The 24,968-nt window shown below is 35.7% G+C and overlaps 1 protein-coding gene across 15 annotated transcripts in view; it reads right to left on the reverse strand.

The window, feature by feature from the left end:
* The window catches only part of EHBP1 (EH domain binding protein 1), a 336,986-nt gene that overhangs the window by 247,286 nt on the left and 64,732 nt on the right, over nucleotides 1–24,968 (reverse strand). For all 15 annotated transcript variants that reach the window (XM_032291989.1, XM_032292002.1, XM_032291990.1 and 12 more), the window contains exons 3-5: nucleotides 23,898–23,955; nucleotides 14,342–14,437; nucleotides 5,361–5,414 (exon numbers count right to left, since the gene is read on the reverse strand). In XM_032291989.1, the coding sequence (XP_032147880.1) occupies nucleotides 5,361–5,414; nucleotides 14,342–14,437; nucleotides 23,898–23,955 (208 nt within the window). The remainder of the gene's footprint in view (nucleotides 1–5,360; nucleotides 5,415–14,341; nucleotides 14,438–23,897; nucleotides 23,956–24,968) is intronic.

Consider the following 24,968-nt stretch of genomic DNA (forward strand, 5'->3'; position numbering starts at 1 on the left):
AGAACTACCTCTAAAGTTTCCGGTCCAAAGAAGAAAGCTCGGACAAAACAAAGAAATCAGAAACAAGAGAACCAATGTAATGAAAGTAGCATTATCTCAATTTGCACAAAGAAGCAGTAAGGTTGCCTTGAGAAAACATATTAAGAACTCTAGTGACTGATAAATTCTAGAATTTCATTTTATAATGTCAACAGTAGTCAAATGATTAACTCAAATAACTTATAGACTGTATATAAACAAAAATTAAAGACTACCTTCACTAATCTAATAGATATATTCTTCACAGGCCTACCACTACAGAAGACTGATTAAAAACTTACCTATGATTCTACAATTTCAAATGATCTCCTTTCATCTTTCTTATTAAGGTAGCCAGTTATTGCAGTAGGGGTTAAGGGCAAAAGCCCTAGAGAAAGAAAAGACTGGATAAAATCCCTAACTGTTAGCTGTATAACTGTGGGCAAGGTGCTTAACCTCTCTAAACCTCACTTTCTTTACCTGTAAAATAGGGTTATATATCTGACTCACAGAGTTATCATAATGAGCAAATTAAATAATGTGTATAAAGCCTTCTATTATACATAGTATTGGGCACATAGTAAGGGTCCAATAAATTTGTTACAGTGATATGTATTTGGAGACTTCTGTTTTATAGGGATACTTTATATTAAATATAACTTCACTCTTTGTTACTAATGCTACTATTGGACATTATGGATAAAGTCTCAACATTCTTTATTAACTGTGGGGCTGTAACACAATATGCAAAGAAAAGAAAGGTATTAAAATTCCATTCAAAGAGTATACATTTTCAGTGTCAGGACAAAGTACCAACAGAATTTCTAACAAAACTCATATTTTACAAGACAAAAGGAAGAACTTTAGCTCTTTGAAATTCACTAATTCTTTTGTATGAAATATGAAAGCACATTAAAATGTAAGGAAACCTGTAATGTTGTAACACGTTATTGCTCCATGATGAGCTGAAAGAGTCAATTTCATTATTCGCCACTGAGGGGAGCTACAACCTAGGAGAGGTTTATATATAGAATGCCAAGGTTATTTTAAAACTTTCCCATACCTTACAATATTCATTTCATCAGCTCTCTTATTAAAATATATTTTAAATAAATTTGACAAGCATACCCCAATTCTCTTTTGGAGACCTTAGAAATAATAAGGTGGCTCATTATAACTACGTAATCATAAAGATGGGGGATCCTTATCCCTCTTCCTTTTTTCTCCATAGCATTTATGTAACCTATTATATAATTAGCATACATTATGTATTTATTTTATCTAACATATTAAATCTTTCATACATTGATTTTTATCCTCTTTCTCTCTTCCTCTCTCTCTCTCTCTCTTACATACACATGAGCGAAAACTATACGAAGAAGAGAGTTGTTGACTTGTTATCTGGTTTTTGTTTGTTTTGTTTTGTTTTGTTTTGTTTGAAACAGGGTTTCACTTAGTCATCCAGGCTGGAGTGCAGTGTCACAATCACAGCTTACTGCAGCCTTGACCTCCTGGGCTCAAGCAATCCTCCCACCTCCTGCATAGTCAGGACCACAACATATGCCACCATGCTTAGCTAATTTTTTTTTTTTTTTGGTAGACTGAGTCTCCTTTGTGTTGCTGATCTTGAATCATCTGTTTTATACACCATTATTTCCATTGCCTAGAACAGTCGCTAGCATATAATACATGCTCAGTGAAAACTGCTCAGTGAATATTTAGCTGCTGAATGAATGAATACAGAATCATCTACTTGAAAGGTTAAAACTCTCTCATTAGATGATGTTAAGTAAAGCAAACTACTAATACCTGAAAAATGCAGTGAAAATGTCTTAGAACATTTCTTTCCTTTCTCCCTCCCTCCCTTCCTCCTTTCCTTCCTTCTGAGTGCAGAGGCACAATCTCAGCTCACTGCAACCTATAGTGATTATCTGGCCTGACTCTTGAGTAGCTAGGATTATAGGCATGCGCCACCACGCGTGACTAATTTTTGTATTTTTAGTAGAGACCGGGGTTTCACCACATTGGCCAGGATGGTCTCCAACACCTGACCTCAAGTGATCTGCCCACCTTGGCCTCCCAAAATGCTGGGATTACAGGTGTAAGCAACCATGCCCAGCCTAAGAATATTTATTAAATCCCATAGATAGTAATACAGACAAATCTCATGAGATTGGCTTGTTTATACATTCACAGTAGAATCCCTCTTAAATGATCTAATTGGCATAAGGGGTTGGGAAATTAAAGGGAAGAATTATAAATATTACTACTCAAAATTTTTAATTTTGTTCAAGACATATTAATGTGCTTCATTTGCCAGTTTTTTTTTTTTTGTTTGTTTGTTTTGTTTTGTTTTTTTTTGCGGGGGGCCTCTTATTTGAGTATAAATTTATTAATTGTTGCTTTTCTCATACAAGCAATGCCTGCAATGTATCATTAATAAATTTCGATTTCTTTTAAAAGAAGACATAAGGACAAGAGAGTTGAAATCTGAATGCAAAGTCATTCTAGATTTTCATAAATTTTCCCCAGACTTTTACAACTGTAAAACTATATTATCCACACCAGACATAACAGCAGTTTTTAACTCACTTTTATCAAATCTTTCTAAAGCACTTAGCAATTCTTGAAATAATCCTTCAAACTGATTATTTCCATTGAGCTATGAAATACCTAATTTAATTACATAATTACAGTAATAGGTCAACAGCATTAAGAAGTTTTACAAAGGGTCATGCCCAACTGATAACTCATTTATAAGAGCAGAAGTGTGGGGTGCAATAGCTCACGTCTATAATCCCAGCACTTAAGAAGGCTAAGGCAGGCAGATCGCTTGAGGCCAGGAGTTCGAGAACAGCCTGGGCAACATGGCAAAAACCCATATCTACTAAAAATAATACAAAAAATTAGCTGGGCCTGGTGGTGTGTGTCTGTAATCCCAGCTACTTGGGAGGCTGAGGCAGGAGAATCACTTGAACCTGGGAGATGGAGGCTGCAGTGAGCCAAAACTGCACCACTGCACTCTCGCCTGAGCAGCAGAGCAAGACTCTGTCAAAAAAAAAAAAAAGAGCAGATGTGTGTAGGAGAGTGTCAGAGAGTAGCCTCCTAACCATATTGACGCATGTGGGCTTAAAACCAGGATGTTTTATAGACAAGATGGAAAGTATGACATAATCCATGTAAGTTCAATAAAGTTGATCAGAAAAGTTTCTACTGTAACAGCATATGGATCCTTCACATGCTATTTTACTGCCACTAGGATGGACTTTTCAAATTTTCTTGAGTAAAGTTGATGGATGTTACTCATGTTATTATTCTTTGAAAAAGAATCCTTACAGAATTTATAACAGGTCATGGAGTTTAACTATACTTACTCGTCACTCCTTCAACAAATATTTATTGAGAAGCTACTACCCCAAAGATAGTATGGTTAAAAAAAAATTGTGGTAGATACAAAAACTAATGAAATAAAACTTTTCCCTTGTTAACTCTACTTATGCAAGCAGGGGTTCTGTACACATCTCAGAAAACTGGCTTAGATTTTCTAGAGCAGGAAAAAAGAGTTAATATACTTAGATAGGCAGAAAAAACATTATTCTCAAATCTCAGGTATAGATCAACCATACAGGAGTTGATCTTGGCAGAAAGAAATTAATGTCCTCCTGAAAACTAAAGAGGGAGATATACCCCATTCTCCTCTATCTTCCAGGTGAGACTACAGTACTTCCTTTGTGTTGTTTGTTTTAGGTTTAATTACATAAACTCATTCTTTTGACATAGTTCATAATTTATGATAGTTGCCCTAGAGTATATAAATTAGTGTATTCTCTTGAGTTAATGTATTTTAAATGCTTTGGTCATAACATGTACATCTGTGCTCTTTCCATGCATTAAGAATATAGCAATTTCACAATACTTCTGAAGTCTCATAACTTTATAATATAAAAATAAATCTATAATGGACTTGATCTCACTACTAAACTTCTCAGCTCTTTAGTCCTAAAAATGACCCAATTACTGCTGGGAAAAAACAAAAAGTTCCTTTTGTCACTGAGATTTATAACAAAGTCAGGCATAGAAAGGAAGAATATGACACAAAGCATGTGATAAGCCTGTTATAAATACATTTTAAAACTTTAACAATTATGATGATGAAGAGTCATAATGACTGCAATGGTAAAAGCTATTCACTGAAAATTATTTAATCTTCATGCAACCCTATAATTTTATGACTGAGAATTTATGAAACTTCCTCATGATCACAGAGCTTGTAAGTAGAAGAGCTAGGACTGGAAATCAGGTCTATTTGACTCCTGCCATCTATATTATTATCAATAGATTTCTGTGAATATAATATATTAATAAATGTTTGGAGAGAAGGAATGTTATTTCTTCTCTCGTATTTTCTATTTCATCCTATGTCCACTCCCTTATCTGACAGATTTTTCAAGAATTCCAAGCCTACATTATTAATTACTATATTTGGATGGCCTGTCTTCCTTAATTCCAAGTATGTAAACATTTACTGAACACCTACTATATGCCTGCTAGTCACTTGGGATTCCAAAAATAAGATGATTATTAAGGTACCAATCTAGGATCTCTCAACCCAAATAAAGAGTTAAAGTACACACTTTTTTTTAATTTTTAGACAGAGTCTCGCTCTTGTCATCCAGGTTGGAGTGCAATGGCACAATCTCGGCTAACTGCAACCTCTGCCTGCCAGATTCAAGCGATTCTCCTGCCTCAGCCTCCCCAGTAGTTGGGACTACAGGCGCTCACCATCACGCCTGGCTAATTTTTGTATTTTAGTACAGACAAGGTTTTACCACGTTGGCCAGGCTGGTCTCGAACTCCTGAACCTCAGGCGATCTGCCTGCCTCAGCCTCCCAAAGTGCTGGGATTACAGGTGTGAGCCACCACACTCAGCCCACATACTTTATTTTTAAAGATTTCAAAGGTTATTCGTGATTTCATCCAACAAATGTTAAGATGAGCATCTGCTACGTGATGAGCACTATGCTAGATGCTGAACAGATAAAAAGATGACTAAGACATGGGCTTGCCCTTAAACCCAAACAGAATACACACACACACACACACACACACACACACACACACAAACATATAATTTGGTATTAGATACAGTGTTAATAAAAGCATTTCTTACAAATAATTTTGTTATTGGCTATCATTTCACTAAAAACAATTCTAAAAGCTACAAATCACTATTTAATTTTCATAAGGCAACATTTTTCCTACCACCAAAATGCCAATGTACCTTAAAAATGCATATATAAAGTTGAAAATGTGAAAGATGAAGGAATTTGCCATTAGCTTACATTTTCTATGACAAATGTCCACTCTTTGTCTTCAAATTCCTCTGCATGAGGATCCTGTAACAAAAGCAAAACATGAAATTGAATTGAAATACATGTCTTTAGTCCAATAAATCTAATTAAGAAAATACAAATAGCCTTGTTTTTAGCTTTTACTAGCTTTTAAAAATGGAGAGGCAGAATACTCTACTTTTTTTTTTTTGCATTATTTTTATTATAATTTTTCCAACTTTTATTTTAGGTTTGGGTGTATATGTACAGGTTTGTTACTCAGGTAAACTCATGGCACAGAAATTTGCTGCACAGATTATTTCCTCACCTAGCTATGAATCCTAGTACCCAATAGTTATTCTTTTCTGCTCCTCTCCCTCCTCTCACCCTTGACCCTCAAACTTCCAATAGGCTGCAGTGTCTGTTGTTCCCTTCTTTGTGTTCATGAGTTTTCATCACTTAGCTCCCACTTATAACTGAGAACATGCAGTATTTGGTTTTCTTTCCCTGTGTTTGTTTGTTAAGGATAATAGCCTCCAGTTCCAACCATGTTCCAGCAAGAGACATTATTTCATTCCTTTTTATGGCTGCATAGTATTCCATGGTATACATAAATAACGTTTTCTTTATTCAGTCCGTCACTGATGGGCATTTAGATTTATTCCATGTCTGCTACTGTGAATAGTGCTGCAGTGAGTTTATGCATGCATGTTTCTTTATGGCAGAATGATCTGTAGTCCTCTGGGTACATATCCAGTAATGGGATTGCTGGGTTAAAAGGTCTTTCTGCCATTAGCTCTTTGAGAAATTGCCATGCTGTTTTCCACAATGATTGAATTAATTTACAACCCTACCATCAGTGTATAAGTGTTCCCTTTTCTCCAAAACCTTGCCAGCATGTTATTTTTTGACTTTTTAATAATAGCCACTCCAAGACTGGTGTGAGGTGCTATCCTGTGATTTTGATTTGTATTTCTCTAATCACTGATGTTGAATTTTTTTTCAGATGTTTGTTGGCTACATGTATGTCTTTTGAAATGTTTGTTCATGTCCTTTGCCCACTTTTTAATGGGGTTGTTTTGTTGTTGGTTTCTTTTTCTTGTAAATTTAAGTTTCTTATAGATGCTGGATATTAGATCTTTGTCAGATGCATAGTTTGCAAATATTTTCTCCCATTTTGTAGGGTGTCTGTTTACTCTGTTGATAGTTTATTTTGCTGTGCAGAAGCTCTTGTATAATTAGATCTCACGTCAATTTTTGCTTTTCTTGCAATTGCTTTTGGTGTCTTTGTCATGAAATCTTTGCCAGTTCCTATGGCCAGAAAGGTATTGCCTAGGTTGTCCTTCAGGGTTTCTATCGTTTTGAGTTTTACATTTAAGTCTTCAATTAATCTTGAGTTGTTTTTTGTATATGGTATAAGAAAGAGGTTCAGCTTCGGTCTTCTGCATATGGCTAGCCAGTTATTCCAGCACCATTTATTAAATAGGGAATCTTTGCCTCATTGCTTGTTTTTGTCAGCTTTGTCAAAGATCAGACAGTTGCAGGTGTGTGGCCTTGTTTCTGGACTCTCTATTCTATTCCATTAGTTTTTGTGCCTGTTTTTGTACCACCAGTACCATGCTGTTTTGGTTACTATAGCCCTGCAGTATAGTTTAGAATCAGGTAGCATGATGCTTCCAGCTTTGTTCTTTTTGCTTAGAATTGCCTTGGCTATTCAGGCTCTTTTTTGGTTTCATATGAATTTTAAAATAGGTTTTTCTAGTTCTGTAAAGAATGTCACTGGTAATTTGATAGGAATAGCATTGAATCTATAAATTGCTTTGGGCAATATGGCATTTTAATGATATTTATTTTTCCTATCCATAAGCACTGGTGTGTTTCTCCATTTGTTTGTGTCACCTCTCATTTCTTTGAGCAGTGTTTTACAGTTTTTATTATAGAGATCTTTCATCTCCCTGGTTAGCTGTATTCCTAGGTATTTTATTATTTAGTGGGCATTGTGAATGGGATTGTGTTCCTCATTTGGCTCTCGGCTTGGCTTTCATTGTTGAACAGGAATGTTAGTGATGTTTATACATTCATTTTGTATCCCAAGACTTTGCTGAAGTTATTTATCAGCTGCAGGGGCTTCTGGGCTGAGACTATGAGGTTTTTTAGTTTAGGATCATGTCATCGACAAACAGGGATAATCTGACTTCCTCTCTTCCTATTTGGGTGCTTTTTATTTCTTTCTCTTGCCTGATTGGTCTGGCCAGGATTTCCAGAACACTATGTTGAACAGGAGTGGTGAGAGAGGACATTATTGTCTTGTGCCAGTTTTCAAGGGGAATGCTTCCAGCTTTTGCCCATTCAGTATGATGTTGGCTGTGGGTTTGTCATCAACAGCTATTATTTTGAGATATATTCCTTCAATACCTAGTTTTAAGAGTATTTAACACAAAGAGATGTTGAATTTTATCAAAAAGCCTTTTCTGCATCTATTGAGATAATCATGTGGTTTTTATCTTTAGTTCTATTTATGTAGTGAATCACGTTTATTGATTTGTGTATGTTGAATCAATTTTGCATACTGAGGATGAAGCCTACTTGAACATGGTAGATTAGCTTTTTGATGTGCTGCTAGAATCAGTTTGCCAGTATTTTGTTGAGGATTTCTGCATCAATGTTCATCAAGGATATTGGCCTGAAGTTTTCTTCTGTTGTGTCTCTGCCAGGTTTTGTTATTAGAATGATGCTGACCTCATAGAATGAGTCGGGAAGGAGTTCCTCCCCTCAATTTTTTAGAATAGTTTCGGTAGGAATAGTACCAGCTATCCTTTGTACATCTGGTAGAATTGGGCTGGGAATTCATCTGGTCCTGGGCTTTTCCTGGTTGGTAGGCTATTACTGATTCAATTTTGAAGATCGTTATTGGTCTGTTCAGGAAATCAATTCCTTCCTGGTTTACTCTTGAGAGGGTGTATGTGTCCAGGAATTTATCCATCTCTTCCAGGTTTTCTAGTTTGTGTGCAAAGAGGTGTTCATAGTAGTTTCTGATGGTTATTTTCATTTCTGTGAGGTCTGTGTTAACAGCCCCTTCATCATTTCTAATTGTGTTTATTTGGGTCTTCTCTCTTTTCATTTTTATTAGTGTAGCTAGCGGCATATCAATCTTAATTTTTTTAAAAAAAGCAACTCCTGAATTCATTGATCTTTGAATGGGTTTTAATTTTCTAATTCCTTCAGTTCAGCTCTGATTTTGGTTATTTCTTATCTTCTGCTAGCTTTGGAGTTGATTTGTCCTTGCTTCTCTAATTCTTTCAGTTGTGATGTTGGGTTGTTAATTTGAAGTTTTTCTAACTCTTTGATATGGGCAATTAGTGCTTTGAATTTCCCTCTTAACACTGCCTAAGTTGTGTCTCAGTGATTCTGGTGTGTGTTATCATTGTTCTCATTACTTTCAAATAACTTGTTGATGTCTGCCTTAATTTCGTTATTTCCCCAAAAGTCATTCCAGAGCAGCATGTTTAATTTCCATATAAATATATGGTTTTGAGCGGTTTTCTTAGTCTTGTTTTTTTTTTTTTTTTGAGACAGTCTTGCTCTGCTATCCCGGCTGGAGTTCAGGGGTGTGATTTTGGCTCATTGCAACCTCCACCTCCTGGGTTCAAGCAATCCTCCCCACCTCAGCCTCCAGAGTAGCTGGGACTACAGGCACACACCACTGTGCCCAGCTAATTTTTTGAATTTTCAGAAAAGACAGGGTTTTGTCATGTTTCCCAGGTTGGTCTTGAACTCCTGAGCTAAAGCAATCTGCCTGCCTCGGCCTCCCACAGTGCTGGGATTACAGGTGTGAGCCACCACACCTGGTCTTTTTTTAAAAAATTTTTGCAGAGATTCACCATGTTGCCCAGGCTTGTCTTTAACTCCTTGGCTCAAGCAATCCCCCTACCTTGACCTCCCAAAGTGTTGGGATTGTAGGCCACTGTGCCTGGCCATACTCTACTCTTATGATACTTCCATAAGTTATCTAAATTAAAATCATTATTTAATGTTAAGGAGTCCTCTATTTTATTTGTGTTGATGTGTAACACTATCTCCCATGATTGCATCTATGCTAAAATAAAAATAAACCTAATCAGAGATAGATTAAACCAGTAAATGAACTATTAAGAGGCATTTTATTAAGACATTAAATGCTAACATAAAGCCCTGCCTTTGTTTTTATACCTATAGGTAACTTAAAGTACCACTAGCGGCAAAGTTTTCTTTAGTGCAGAGGTTAAATAAACAGCTGGAATTTCAAAGCACTGAAAGGTACTTGATAATCTAGACAAATAACAAATCAGCAGAGCTACTGCTGTCCTTCCTCTTATCTCTCCCTCATTAACCCTAGAAATGCCTTAGAAACCTGAGAAAGGGTAATGGATCCTACAACCAAAGGCAATCTTTTTTTTTTTTTTTTTTAAATGAAGCACACTTTTGCAAGCATTATTTGAGAAATATGTATTGGGGACTTAGTATATAAGGGATTATAGAGATGTTTCATGGATTCCAAGACAGTTGTCCTTGCCTTCAAAGAAAAACACAGTAGTTTTAAATCCAAATAAATTTATGATGAAAGAAATAAAGGTTTTACCAGAGGAAAATGACACACTACTTCTTACAAAAATAAACAAGAAGAACTTCATGAGAGAGAAAACATCTGGGCTGGGTGGGATTATATAGGATTTCCACAGATTTGAGAATAAGTAAAGACAAAAGGCAACAAAGTATAAGAAACAGAGAGAAAAGTAGCGGGGTCACTTTATATGCACATTTAACTTACTCAAGTTCATTCCATGTAACAGAGGTGAGGTAGGAATGGAGGTATTAAGAGAATAAGAGAATATCTACATAAAGCATGCTTTTGGCTCAACATCGCAGTCTAAGATTGAGCATACACAGCTGGGAGATGGGCCCTGGTATTTCCCTACTGATCTCAGGTCCTATGTTTTTCACAGAGAAATGTCTATCAATGATTGGTTCCACTTTGGTCTATTAATGATCTTCTATTTCTATTGCCATAGTTGAGTTCGTACCTAGGCTAGCTCAAGATGAAAGTGATTGCAGCATTCTCTCAGTCAGTCTCTCTGACCTCCATTCAATCTTGCACACAGATTAATTTTCCCAAACAACAGTTCTGACCACGTTAGTACCATCTCAGATTTCTTCAACAACTCTTACAACTTATTAGATAAATTCCAAACTCCTTAGTTACTTCGTTATGTTTGTTTACTCATTTTCTAGTATAATAACATAGCAGCTGGCTGAGTCTGAGCTGTACTGAAGCCACTATTTTTATGAGTAAATTCATATAGGTAGGATAAAAACCTGCCAAAAGATATTTCTTTGGTGCTGGTAGACAGGGAAAGGATAGAAGGAAAAGGAAAGTGGAAAACTATACTTAATATTTGTTTCCTCAGCTGGCTCTGCCCCTAAAGTGGGTTTATGGAGAAAAATTATAATAAATAGAGGTTGAAAGAACTTTTCCATGATGTACTTAGGGCACAGAGAATACTACCTGAGAGACCAAGTAATAAAGTGTGATGCAATGCAGAGGAGACATCATACCATTCTCCCTGCCTATCCCTCTCCTATCATTTTGTATTTTGAGGAAAGGAGCATAGCTCCAGCACAGTTAGTATCAAATTAATGATATAAAATATTTACTGAGCACTCACCATGTCCCAGTTCTTATGCTAAGTGTTTTACTCCTCAAAGCAACTTATGAGGTAGGTACTATCTTCATTCCCATTTAACAGAGCAGAAACCTCAAACCTAAGGCATGCAACCTCAACCTCCCACAGTGCACAACTAGTAAGTGTTTAAGCTATGTTGCTGCTCCAGGTCTGTCTGACTTTTACCTACTTTGTTGGTTCAGTGTAGCCACTGTGCCCCCAGGATCTAGAACAGTACCTGGCACATAACAAGGCTCTCAAGAATATTGAATTAATGAAGTAATGAATATATATCTTATAAATTAATAAACATTTAACAACATCATATACATAATACATTAACTTTTAAAGCAAATGAAATATTTTTAAAAGCACAGATAATATATTACCCCTAAAAGAATTTTTACCAAAGAATAATTTTAATGAGACCAAGAAGCACATCTGATAGGGCCAAGTCAGTAAAATGACGTAAAAGCAGTAGCAAGGATGCTCATTTTCAAGACACTTAAAAATGGTATCTCTACATAATTAACTACATTACTGACCAGACAAAAACATTTGTAATGAGAATTGCTTCTAGCATGAATCAATCAAGCTTTTTTTTAATATCCTACTCTCCCTCTACTGTCTCCTTTCTTAGCACTGTACTAAAAAGAAAAATTAAAAATAGCTTGAAGAGCCATTTTCCTTTTCAAAATCCTAAAGGGCTTTAAAAAAAATTTACTAAAAACAGCTATTTTCAATTTAACTCAAATCTCAAAAGCAGGCTAAAGAAATTAATTTTTGGTTAAATCACAGAAAAATGAAGCATATTGATAACTTTCACCTTCTCTATAAGCGTACCTCTGTGTATGCTACTTACTAAGGAGAAAAAGGGTTCAGAGCAGTCCTTTCCTATTTACAAATTTCAAGATTAAGTGAATTATGAGATTTAATACAAGTTTTAGAAAGAGAGGAAATATTAAGTTTTTCATCTGAATATTTTATGTGTTGTTCAAAAACAAGATTCAAAAATTACCACGAACAAATGAAAAGTTTGTTCCATTTTGTTCTGTTTTACTTTCCTGCTTTTCTTTAAGAATTCTGAGAGGATTAAAGGAATCAGGAAGATTAAATATACTACTCATTTAAATATTGAAAATGGTCACAAGGTTGCCTCAATAGCACAATTGTACAGAAACATTTCATACAGCAGACTGAGAGGAAGGGGTGTTTGGGTTTTTTTCTACATACTAACACTCCAAGTCTAAAAATTCAAAGATAAGGATATGCTGAACATTCTCATCAGTACTTGAAAACCTCACTTATCTCCTAATCCTCCAAGTAACACATTTCAACAGCCACTTTCAACTCAGAATCACTCAGTCAATGCAGATCCTTTCCCAAAACACAAGGTGGAGGCTATCTATCAGCTCTATTCTAGCCCCTCATTCTCTATCTCCATTTTGTTAAAAAGTTGTTATAACTAAGTCCATTCATTTACTTTGCCAATATGGACTAAAACAAAATACTCAAGAAATTACTTAAAAGTCTTCCTCAAGTACGTTAGAGATGTTATGTTGTAATCAATATTCACAACTCTTTTTATTACAGAGTAGGCAGTACAGTGTAGAGAAATGAATAGGGCTAAATCATAGTCTATTTGGACAAGTTACTTTCCTCTCTAGTCTCAGTTTCCTTATCAGTAAAATGAGAATCATTACAAAACCTTAGAGTAGTGAAAATTAAATGAACTAATAATGCATATAAAGATTCTTCTGACACCAGAGAGGTTGCTCTTAACTACCAAGACTAGTGCATCATTCCAGTAGGATAAAAGTGGATAGGAGGGGCTTAATAACTGGCTCTTAGGATAGCTCGTTAAAACGTCAACAGACGGGAGGCTGAGGCAGGAGAATTGCTTGAACCCGAGAGGCGGAGGTTGCAGTGAGCCAGGATTGCGCCACTGCACTCCACCAGCCGGCTGGCACCTGGTGACAAACGGAGACTCTGACTCCAAAAAAAAAAAAAAAAAAAAAAAAAGGAGGGGGGGCAATAGAGTGGTTCTGACTATATTGAAAAAAAGGGACAGCAGTTACTGTCTCATTTCTATTTCTCCCTGAATAAATCAAGAATGGTATACAACTGACAGGCATAATCAAGTAATGTTATAATGTCAATAACAGTAATATCAAAACTATAAAATACATATAATGTCAAGAATCATTAATAAAATATATATGAAATACAGAACATTTAAAATTAGTATTCCATTTATGGGTCAGTACATTAATATTCATCATATTGTTTTGTTCTATTGAACTCTGAAGTACTTTCTGACTAAATTAATATATTGTTTCGCAAAATCAAAAGTACTATTTACACAATGATGTCATACTCTAAGCCATATCATTTGGTCTATTTTAATTTCACATCCCAAAATATTTAGCAGATTTTCACAAATTTTCAGTTACTAAATTACGCTTAATAAGATGACCTCTCCCCTGCTACATACTACTATAAAAGTAGCCTCAACACAACTTACATGACTCAAAGAAGAAAAAAAGCATTTGTTTTCTAACTCCACCACCTTCCAAAAGGCTAAAACTGGTATATACCTGTCCCCAACTTTTTATGGAGCAGGAAAGGAGTTGGTTAGGAAAGTAAATATTCTAGTGCTTAATTACCATATGTAGGGACTACTTTATAATGTTTCAAGACATATGGAAGACTTTCAAGAGAAAATACATATGAAATAGGAAAGAGGGTATATGAACAACTATGTTTTTATGTTTTTAGATCTGCACTTTGAATTTACAACCACATTTTGCCTTTAAGCTGCAATACTTTAAAATATTAATGTCAATAAAATACTTACCAAATATCAATTTAAAACATATCTTGTTATGTTAACATTAATAAGATATTTATCATATACTAATTTTAAAGCATCTTTTTTATCAAACAAGGCTAACAAAATGAAGGTCAGGATTCAGAATTTTCATACTCTTCAGCTTTCCACAGGGAAGGTATTTTATAGTTTCCTGTGGGTATAATGTAGAGAGTGGTAAAAGAAGTATCTCAGCTGGTCTTAACTATAACAAGTTCAAAAAGATCCCCAAATTATTCAGACTTTATAGACCATGAAATCCTATGATGCCTTTGCATTTGTTATAAATTGCTATGTCCCTAAAAATAATGCACAGTAGGTACCAGATTGCACACAAATGTATAGAACAATGAACACAGAAATATTCTGTCATTTGGAACCCTGGTTATATAATAGATTCTATAGCCTATAAAAATGGAACTTACCTTAAAAAGTGTTACAGTGATTTCAATGTTTTCAGGAACAGGCCACACAACAACACCACGATATGGATTTTTTATTCCAGGTTGCCAGCTATGTGCCTACCAGAATAAAAATGATACTTTCAATATGAAGTATAGGAAACGCAATGTTAATAATTTACAATGGCATACTGACCCTATGTAATTATTCATTAGATCTGCAGTATCCCTGAAACAAAAATGATTAATCAAATAAAACTTTTCAATCATTAAGCTTGGGCCAAGATAGTTCTATCATATGACAGCTACAGATTACTATCTGTAAACAAATCTTTACTCCCTCATATACACAGAAGATGCAAAAATGATGAAAACATGATGTATCATATTTTCAAAAGCTACTATCTGATTAGATAAATTATTTTATTAGAAGAGATATTTTTAAAATTATTTTTGTGGACTAGGAACTTTAAGGCAAATTCATACTTTAAAAGAAAAAACTAATTGTATAACTTTAAAGTTCATTTCCCATTAAACTGTAATGTTTATTTGGGGCAGGTAAAGAACAGCATCAGTTTTTTCAGGTAATATTCCTAGTACTGATAATATTAGATTTTTTTTCCTTATAAATCTTGATTATCAAGCTTCCCTAAGGAACCTCCACCCCCCCAAAACATGGGGGTCACCACCATAGTTCTTCCTGTGTGGCATTTCCAGTCAAAGCTGAGATAATGGAAGATGGTATGCCAAGACATCTCAACTCAACTAAGTCTTTACCCCAATTGGCTACAGGACATGCTATGAAAATTACAATAAAAGCTAACACTTATAGAGTACTTTCTATGTGTCAGTCCATGTCTTAAGAATTTACTTATGTTAAACTCATTTAATCTACATAAGAACCCTATGATTTTCTTCTACTACTCATTCATTCACTCATTCATTCACTCATTCACTCAGGGCCTAGAACAGTGCCACTATCTGCTAAGCACTGATCTAGGCCCTGGAGGAATGAAAAACAATCTGTTTGGGGGAGCTTACAGCATAGTAGGAAGAAACACAAACAAAGCAATTAAGCAAAACACAAGATATGTTAGGTAGAGGTAAGTGCTGTGGTGAAAGGAAAAAGAAAGAAGAATGGGGAGTAAGAAAAGGTAATATTTTTCAATAGGGTGATCAGAGAAGACTTCATTGGAAGATGACACTTGAGAGAAGGCCAAAAAAAGGTAAAGAAATCGACATGTAAATACATGAAAAGAGCTTTCTATGGAGAAAAAAACAGCAACTGGAAAGGTGCAGAGGCATTAAATAACAAAGAGGGCAATGTGGCTGGAACAGAGTGGTCAAGAGAGTAGTAGGACACAAGGCCAGAGAAATAAAGGAGGGTCCAATTACATAAGGCTCTGGTAGGTCATTGCAAAGATACTGGCTTATATTTTGAGTGAAATAGGAAGCCACTGGAGGGTTTTAAGCAGAGTAGTGACAATCGAAGTTATGTTTCAACAGACTCATATTGGCTAATGTTTTAAGAACCGGCTGCAAACATAAGAGAAAAATAGATCAATTAAGAAGCTACTGCAAGAATCCAAGGAAGATGTGATGATTACTTGGCTTGGGGTGCTAGAAAAGTGGTACAAAGTGGCCAGATTCTGGGAATCTTTTTATAATTTCTAGCTAAAGTCCACAAGGTGTGCTGTCTAATTGTAAAAGACAGAGAATGTAGCCAAGGCTGATTCTAAGGTTTTTATCTTTTAGTAACTAGAAGAAAAGAATTACTATTAACAGAGAGGAGGCAGGACTGTAGGAAGGACAAGTTTGGGAAATAAGTTCAGAAGCTCAGTTTCAAACACATTAAATATGAGTTGCCTATTAGATATTCAAGGGTGGATGTTCAAATAGGCAAGTGGATTATGTGTCTGGAGCTGCAAATTTGAGGATAGTATGTAAATAGGTAATACTTTAAAGTTTAAGAATACAGATAATACCGAGGGAGTGAGTACAGATAAAGAATATAAAGATCCAAAGACTAAGCCTCAGAGCACAACATTAAACAAGTCAAGAAAATGAAGAAGCCAGCAAAGGCCCATCAGCTGAGGCAAAAGAAAAGTGTGTGGTATCCTGGAAGGCTAGTGATAAGAATGTTTCAAGAAGAGAACAATCACCTGTGCCAAATGTTGATGACAAGTCAAATAGAATGAGGCCTGAAAAATGGTCACTGGGTTTAACAAAGGAGAAGCCATTAATAAGGCCAGGTAAAGTGGCTGATCCCTGGAATCCCAGCTACTCAGGAGTCTGAGGTGGGAGGACAGCTTGAGCCCAGGAGTAAGAGGTCGAGAAGCCATTAATAACTTTACAAGAGCAGTTTCAGTAAAGTGATGAGAACAAAGACCTGACTGGAATGAATTTAATAAAGAATGGGAGGAAAGAAATTGAAGAGAGCAAATATACTCAATTCCTTTGAGGTGTTTTGCTGAAAGGAAAAGAAACAGGTTGGCACTAGAGGGGAAAACAGTGGCAGAAGAGAATTTTGAGAGAGAAAAATATTTATGCTGATGGGAAATATTCCGTTGAGAGGGAATATTTAATGATGCAGAAGAGAGAAGGGAGAATTGCTAGAGTAATGTCCTTAACAGTATACGATGAGACAGACTGATCTTTCCTGGCAGCACAGACCATTCTTCCATAATGACAGAAAAAGAAGTTAGAGCATATGAATGCAGATGCAAGTCAGGCAGCAGATTTAACAGACTGGGAAACTGAAGGACAAACTTGCCCAAGATCACACAGAAAGTAAGAGCAGAATTTGGATTTGAACCTGGGCCAAGGAACTGAGAAGGGATCAAGATTAGGTAAACTTAGGTCTACGCAAATCTTATCACATCTTACTAGTTAAAATGCCAGCAGAAGATACCGGTTTAACAGCGTACACCAAATCCAACCTATAAATTATCAATAATTATCCCTCTATTCTGTTTCTATTGCCACCCTATCACAAAACTTCAGGTACAGAGATGAAAGTAGAGACTCATCACGAGACTTAGCATACCATAGTGAAAGGTACAGAACAAAGTTTTCTTGATTAAAAAACATCTCTCCAGAGATTCCTCTAGTCCCCTGCCAATTTCCATGTCTGCTGAGAGACCTGAAACAAAAACTCCACAAAGTAAACAATCTCCATTTTGAAAAGTAAATTTCTGTGCAACCTAGATAATCAATCAAAACTCCACTCTACATACTTGATTCTGAAAACTTATAACAACCTCAACTCTTATGGTTAATCAAGATATTTTTCTGGTCTCTTCAAGCTTCCCATAATTAAATTTTCATAGTTTCCCCATGCAATAAAAATACAAGAAAAAGTGTATAATCACTAAACCTTTCTAATCATCCACAGTAGAAAAGACAGGATATTTATAAAATTCTCAATGAAAAATACCCATCAGATTTTCAGACCTGAAGATATCCTTAGATCTAATTCAAATCTGGATAAGGAAATTGAAGCAAGCAAAGAGTAAATGGTTTGCATGAACTCATACTAGCAACCAGGAGGAGAACCCAGACTCTGTGACTCAGAGTTCTTCACCTAACCCATATCATGCACTGCTCTATCCCTGATTTGCACAGTAGTCAAGAAAATACTCTTCTATCCCTTAGGACTTAATATTTCTGTGTTTGACACATAGATCAAAAGTCGGAAAAAACAGGGAATGTGGAGACCTTCTAACAACTGCGCAGAGTTAGGAGATGGTAGTTTCAGATAATTTCCTCAGGTATCCTAAAGCTTTATCCTCTAAATCCTCAGTCTTGGATCAGGGAATAATAATTAGACAACTGCTGAACAAACAAAAATACAATCTGCTTAACAAACTAAAATCTTTTTATTATGATTAATAAAAGGAGACATAAGTACACTAGTTCCTAAGTTGCTAGTTTACTGCTACTTTCTTAACCATTCTATTCTTTTTGTTGGGCCTTCCAACAAAAAGGCCCAACCGAGTTCTGGTTTTTTGATATTCTTTCTGGAGCTGTACAGCCTGGCTGAGTTAAGACACTATAACAGTATCAATTAGTCTGGCTAAATAGCTGACAATGAGTACAGTCAGGGCCAGCTTTCTATCATTTAGATAATTATTATATACAATTGACCTTTGAACAACACAGGTTTGAACTGCACAGTTCCACTTATATGCAGATTTTTTTCAACCAAATGCAGATCAAAAACAGTGTGTGGAAGATGCAAAACCTCCATATGTGGAGGGCTGACTGTTCATATATGCAAGTTCCACAAGGCCAACTTCAGGACTTCACATGCAGATTTCAGTATATACAGGGGTCCTGGAACCAATCACCCATGTATACCTAGGGACAACTGTACTAGTAGAAAACAGGGGATCAGTAAGCTTTACCAGAGAAGAAACCAAGGACATAAAGTGGCAAACATGACAGAAAAATAGTGTTACTATTTTCTAAGAATTTACTACAACTTCTACCTCAAACCGCGGTAATTTAAGAATCTGAAGCTAGAAAATGAAAGACAAGTCTAGTACCGATAACCAGAAACAAACATTTTCTGGAAACAGTTATGGCAATAAACATCTAATTGTACTCACCCACAGAGACATTAATTTAGGTTTTTAAGAGGTTGATATAGGAAAAAGCACACCACTGGCCATGCACGGTGGCTCACACCTATAATTCCAGCACTTTGGGAGGCTGAGTCAGGTGGATCACTTGAGGTCAAGAGTTTGAGACCCAGTCTGGCCAACATGGTGAAACCCTGCCTCTACTAAAAATACAAAAATTGGCCAGGCATGATGGTGGGTGCCTGTTAATCCCAGCTACTTGGGAGGCTGAGGAAGGAGAATCACATGAGCCCAGGAGGTAGAGGTTACAGTGAGCCAAGATCACTCCACTGCACTCCAGCCTAGGCAACAGAGCAAGACTTCATCTCAAAAAAAAAAAGAACAAGCACACCATATTGGCAAACATCAGCACTACAAGAACCCCGATCAGTTTTCATTCTGAGTAACAGAAAGGATTTCCCTGTAAAATAAGTAGGAACTGGAATACATGTACAGCCATTTGGCTCCTTAGTATAGTTAGGAAGGGCAGATTATTTCAGATTATTTAATCATTTGCCAATATCTTAGTAGAGCTAATGGTAGAAGAAATTAGGATACATTATTCTGGTCCCCATATACCCCATTTCTGCAAAAAAACAAAAATTAGCCGAGCATGATGGTGCATGCCTCCTGAGCTGACTGGGAAGCTGAGGCTGGAGGATCACCTGAGCCCAGGGAGGTTGAAGCTGCAGTGTTGTGATCATACCACTGCACTCTAGCTTGGGCAATGAGTAAGATCCTATCTTAAACTATATATATATATATTTTCTGACCAATAGTTGCAAAGATTTGTTCCTCCTATGTGAGTTCAATGGTACTCACATAGTACGATTGCTACAGCAAGCAATGTATATATATATATATATATATATATATATATATATATTTTTTTTTTTTTTTTTTTTTTTTTTTTTTTGAGACGGAGTTTCGCTCTTGTTACCCAGGCTGGAGTGCAATGGCACGATCTCGGCTCACCGCAACCTCCGCCTCCTGGGTTCAGGCAATTCTCCTGCCTCAGCCTCCTAAGCAATGTATATTTTAAAGGAAAAGCATCAGAAACCAGAAAGAGCTTTCAGAATAAAAAGTGGTTCTAGTCTTTAGATTTAATGTAACTGATAGCTAACTTAGCAGCTGAAAACAAATGGTTTTCAATAATTCTGAATGTCATGGATCTTGTTCTCAAGATTTTTTTTTTTAAGTTGCTTAACTTTTACAATAATATAATCAGTTCCTTCATAGTTTCTAGAACTCATTTTTATTTCCCTATTTAGCTTATTATGTACAATTTATAAAAAGGCATTTTCTTTTCTTTTCCTTTTTTTTTTTGAGATAAAGTTTCACTTTTGATGCCCAGGCCGGAGTGTGATGGCATAATTTCGGCTCATTGCAACCTCCACCACCCGGGTTCAAGCTATTCTCTTGCCTTGGCCTCCTCAGTACCTGGGATTACAAGCATGTGCCACCACAGCCAGCTAATTTGGTATTTGTAGTAGAGATGGGGTTTCACCATGTTGGTCAGGCTGGTCTCAAACTCCTGACCTCAGGTGATCCACCTGCCTTGGCCTCCCAAAGTGCTGGGATTACAGGCATGAACCACCACACTCAGCCTAAAACAGCATTTTCAGAAATATATGAACATACTGCATCATGCTAACTCTTCACAAGAAGTACATCTATATTTCAAGAGCAAGCATAATGATTCTAAAGTATTCAGGAAAGATTTTAAAATATTAGGAGCATTACAAATGGAAAATTTATCCAATAAGACGTAATTTCTTCTAGAAAATATTATATTCTGATAAAATTAACCTGTAGCCTCTTATGTTTGCATTCTGGATTCAAACAATGTTTAAAACAATATAAAAAAGAATCTGGACCCAACAGAGAAGTTATTTGACTTTCAGGGTTTTCAATGTAAATGCAATGAAATAAAAAAGCATATCAAACATCAAATATAGGTTTGTTGTGTTTTTTTTTGGTTTTTTTTTTTTTGTTTTTGTTTTTTTTTGTAGAAATGGGGTTTCACCATTTCACCCAGGCTGGTCTTGAACTCCTGGGCTCCAGTGATCTACCTGCCTCAGCCTCCCAAAGTGCTGGAATTACAGGTATGAACCATTGCATCTGGCCAGGGTATTCTTAATTGACCTATAATCTAATGTATTTAATTATGTTTCATCATTTTCTCTTAAGAAATAATTGCTATCTAATTTTTTTTCAAACCCTGAATGTGGCATTCAAGCTAATTATTAAAAGAGATAAACTGTTTTTTTGTTGAGAGCTAAAAATATTTAGAGGCTATTTTTACAATTTATAGGTCTAGTCATATTCACCTATTATACTTAGTGGATAAACTTATATTGATCCTTTCCACAAAAGCTTATATTGACAAACAGATGCTATATTTCTTTTAGAACCTTTTCTCATATGTTAATGGTAAGAACGTATTCAAATTATAATGCTCCCAAACTATAAATGTATGCTTTAAAGATGCTGCTGCTCAGGATGTGAGGCAACTGAATGCTTTCTATATTGCTGGTAGGAGTGCTTAGCAATTTCCTTTTTTTTTTTTTTGAGACAGAGTCTTGCTCTTGTTGCCCAGGCTGGAGTGCAATGGTGCAGTCTCGGCTCACCGCAACCTCTACCTCCCAGGTTCAAGTGATTCTCCTACCTCAGCCTCCCAAGCAGCTGGGATTACAGGCGCCCACCACCACGCCCAGCTAATTTTTTGTATTTTTAGTAGAGATGGGGTTTCACTATGTTGGTCAGGCTAGTCCCAGACTCCTGACCTCAGGCGATCCACCTGCCTTGGCCTCCCAAAGTGCTGGGATTACAGGGGTGAGCCACTGGGCCCAGCCAGCAATTTCTTTTAAGTTAAAAATGAACCTACCCTGTTACCAGGTTATGCCTTTCCTCAAAATATTCTTCCTCAAAGATACTTGTACAATAATGTCTATAGCAGCTTTATTCACAAGAGTAAAAAAACTGGGGAAAAAAACACAAAAGTTCATCAACAGAGGAAGAGATAATCAAATTGTAGTATGTTCACTTGGTGGAATACTACTTAGCAATAAACAAACTACCAAAACACAAAACAGCATGAATAAATCTCAAAAACATTACATTGAGCAAAAGAAGCCTGACTGTACTACTGTACTATTTTACATGAAATTCAAGAACAAGCAACAATAGCCTATGGTGACAGTAAATCAAAACAGTGATCACCTTTGAGGATTGGGAACTGGCTAGAAGAGGGACAAAAGAAAAATGTGATGAAACAGTCTGTATCTTTACAGAAGAGGTAATTATACAAACATACATATTGATCAAAGCTCATTATGTGTAATACACAGATCTTAATTACTGAAATTTACATACGTGTAATACACAGATCTTAATTATAAAATTATATATTTTATAAATATATAAATTATTTTTATAATTTTATAATTAAGATCTGTGTATTACACATATGTAATTTTAGCTCACATAATTACATATGTAATTATAAAAATTTTATAATTACAAAATTAAGATCTGTGTATTACACATGTTTTAGCTCAATAAAAATAAAAAACTTGAAAAGATGCCCTAAATAAAAAAAATTTCAATTTAGAAAATTGTAGAATTTCAGTTAAAACTAATAAAGTTTTCTTTATACAGGTCTACTTGTAGAAAAACCAACCTCAATTAACATTCTTGTGGTCATTGTATACTAATAAAAAATATACTCATATTTATTTATAGAACATAATTTTGTTTGTTTTTTTAGAGACACAGTCTCACTCTGTCATCCAGGCTGGAATGCAGTGGCATAGTCCTAGCTCACTAAAACCTCAAACTTCTCGGCTCAGGCGATCCTTCCACCTCAACCTCTTGAGTAGCTGATGCGTCACCACACTTGGCTAACTTGTTTTTGTTTTTGCAGAGACAGGTCTCACTGTGTTTCCCAGGCTGGTCTTAAATTCCTACCCTCAAGTGATCCTCTTGCCTTGGCCTCCCAAAATGCCAGGATTACAGGCATGTGGACAGAATCTGGCCAGGATAGAATTTTTAAAGTATCTGTGGAACTGTTATTGAACATTATAAAATTCTGTTCCACTCCCCACAAACAAAAGTATCAGAACAAAAAGAAATTAAAACCTTTGAAAAATCCAACTCCTCTTCTGCAACCCAGCAACAGACTCCAATAACTTATAACTCCTTAAGTGTGCCCTAACTTCGTCATCTTGTAATCCAAACAAATTAATCTCAGGCACAATTTTGTAAGTGGCATTTGTTTAATCATTAGTTCTTAACACTGTAGTACAGTGAAATTACACAACTATTATGTTGTTCAGGTCAGTCCATTTTTGTTGCTGTAACAATATGCCACAGACTGAGTAATAAGGAGCAAAAATTTATTTTCTCACAGTTGTAAGGGCTAGGAAGTTCAAGATCAAGGCATCAGCATCTGGTGAGGGCCTTCTTAGTGCATCCTCACGTGGCAGACGGCAGAAGCGCAAAAAGGAAACAAACTCCCTTTGTCAAGCCGTTTTATAAGGATGCCTAATTCAATTCATAAGGGAGAAGTCCTTACCCTAATCACTTCTTAGAGGCCCCACCTTCTTATATTAGGTTGGTGCAAAAGTAACTGCAGTTTTGCTATTACTTTTAAGGCTAAACCGCAATTACTTTTGCACCAACCTATACAATTACATTGGTAACACCTGATTTTTGGAGAGGCCACATTCAAACCATAGCAATTACCAAATCCAAGATCATAACTCAGGTATCTGGCTTCCATTTTAAGAACAAGCAGTTAAAAGATCACCACATTTGATCAATCCATTTTCAGTAGATAATCAAGAAAAAAAAAAAAGAAACATCAAGTAATGTTTTAAAATATTCTACACTAGAACCAGAGCAGTTTGCTAATTTGAATTCAATATTTAGGTAAGAAATTTAGAAAATACGCTAACCTTAGAAGACTTCCTTCGGCTTCTTCTTGTCCAAACTACCACCAGTTTATCTGGTTGCCTGCCAAACAGAAAAAAAGTTAAACACAATTCATCTTAAATCAAATTAATAAAGTTTCATTTTAGTGCCTTTAAATGGGCAAAAATGTCATCTACTTTAGATTACACAGAACAATTACTGTTACAATAAAGCTCTATCGAATATAGATGTTGACTACATATGTGACCTAATTTGCAAAACTACTATTTCCTCCATATTCTTTTCTAACAATACTTTAGCAAATTAATTCATAGGGACAAACCAAGTAAAATGATATATTTACAACTGGTTACTATTTTAAAAAGAAAAAAGCCACACATATCTTCTCCAAAAATTAATACCATACTTCTAACACAGTATCCCCTTTAATGTGAAGTAAATAAACATAAATAGGGCACTTCCAAAATAATTTAAATCTATGAATTCACTACTTTTGCATCTCTGTATCTCATGAACAATACTTGTGGTTTTTAAAACACTATAGCCAATCATCTCAATTATCTTCATTAAAAACAATATAGTAGTGAAACCTAATACACCTAAGTTCTCTTTTGTTCTTAGGAAAAGCATCAAGATTATGATTATCAGTTATTTTTCCTAAATTTTCATTTAAAAAAATCTTAGATAAAAGCTTCTTAACCAAGAAATGAATGTCATACTCATCTTGGTGACCTTCACCACTTTCTATGTCCTATTCATTTTACCCTGGAATCCCTCGCTTTCAGCAGATAACCTTTCCTTTTATTTCATTTAATTAAACACATATATACACACATAAAACGCTTCCAGCCTTAAACTCCTCACTCAGTGATCCACCTACAAACCTATACTGCTATCTAGAGAGTTATACTAATAGAAAAACAAACAACTGTTAAAAGAAAAACAAAAATAAAATAACTTGTTCAACACAGAAACCTGGACTAGGATAATTACAGTGAGTGAGGATGGGGCGCAGTATGACATGATAGATGGGGTTGGGAAGAAGGTATGATCAATGATGGCAGGTTAACAGGAAGCGCACAGTAGCCAACAAC

The sequence above is a fragment of the Sapajus apella genome, unplaced genomic scaffold (assembly GCF_009761245.1).
Source record: "Sapajus apella isolate SASKATOON/1434 unplaced genomic scaffold, GSC_monkey_1.0 scaffold26, whole genome shotgun sequence".
NCBI lineage: Eukaryota > Metazoa > Chordata > Mammalia > Primates > Cebidae > Sapajus > Sapajus apella.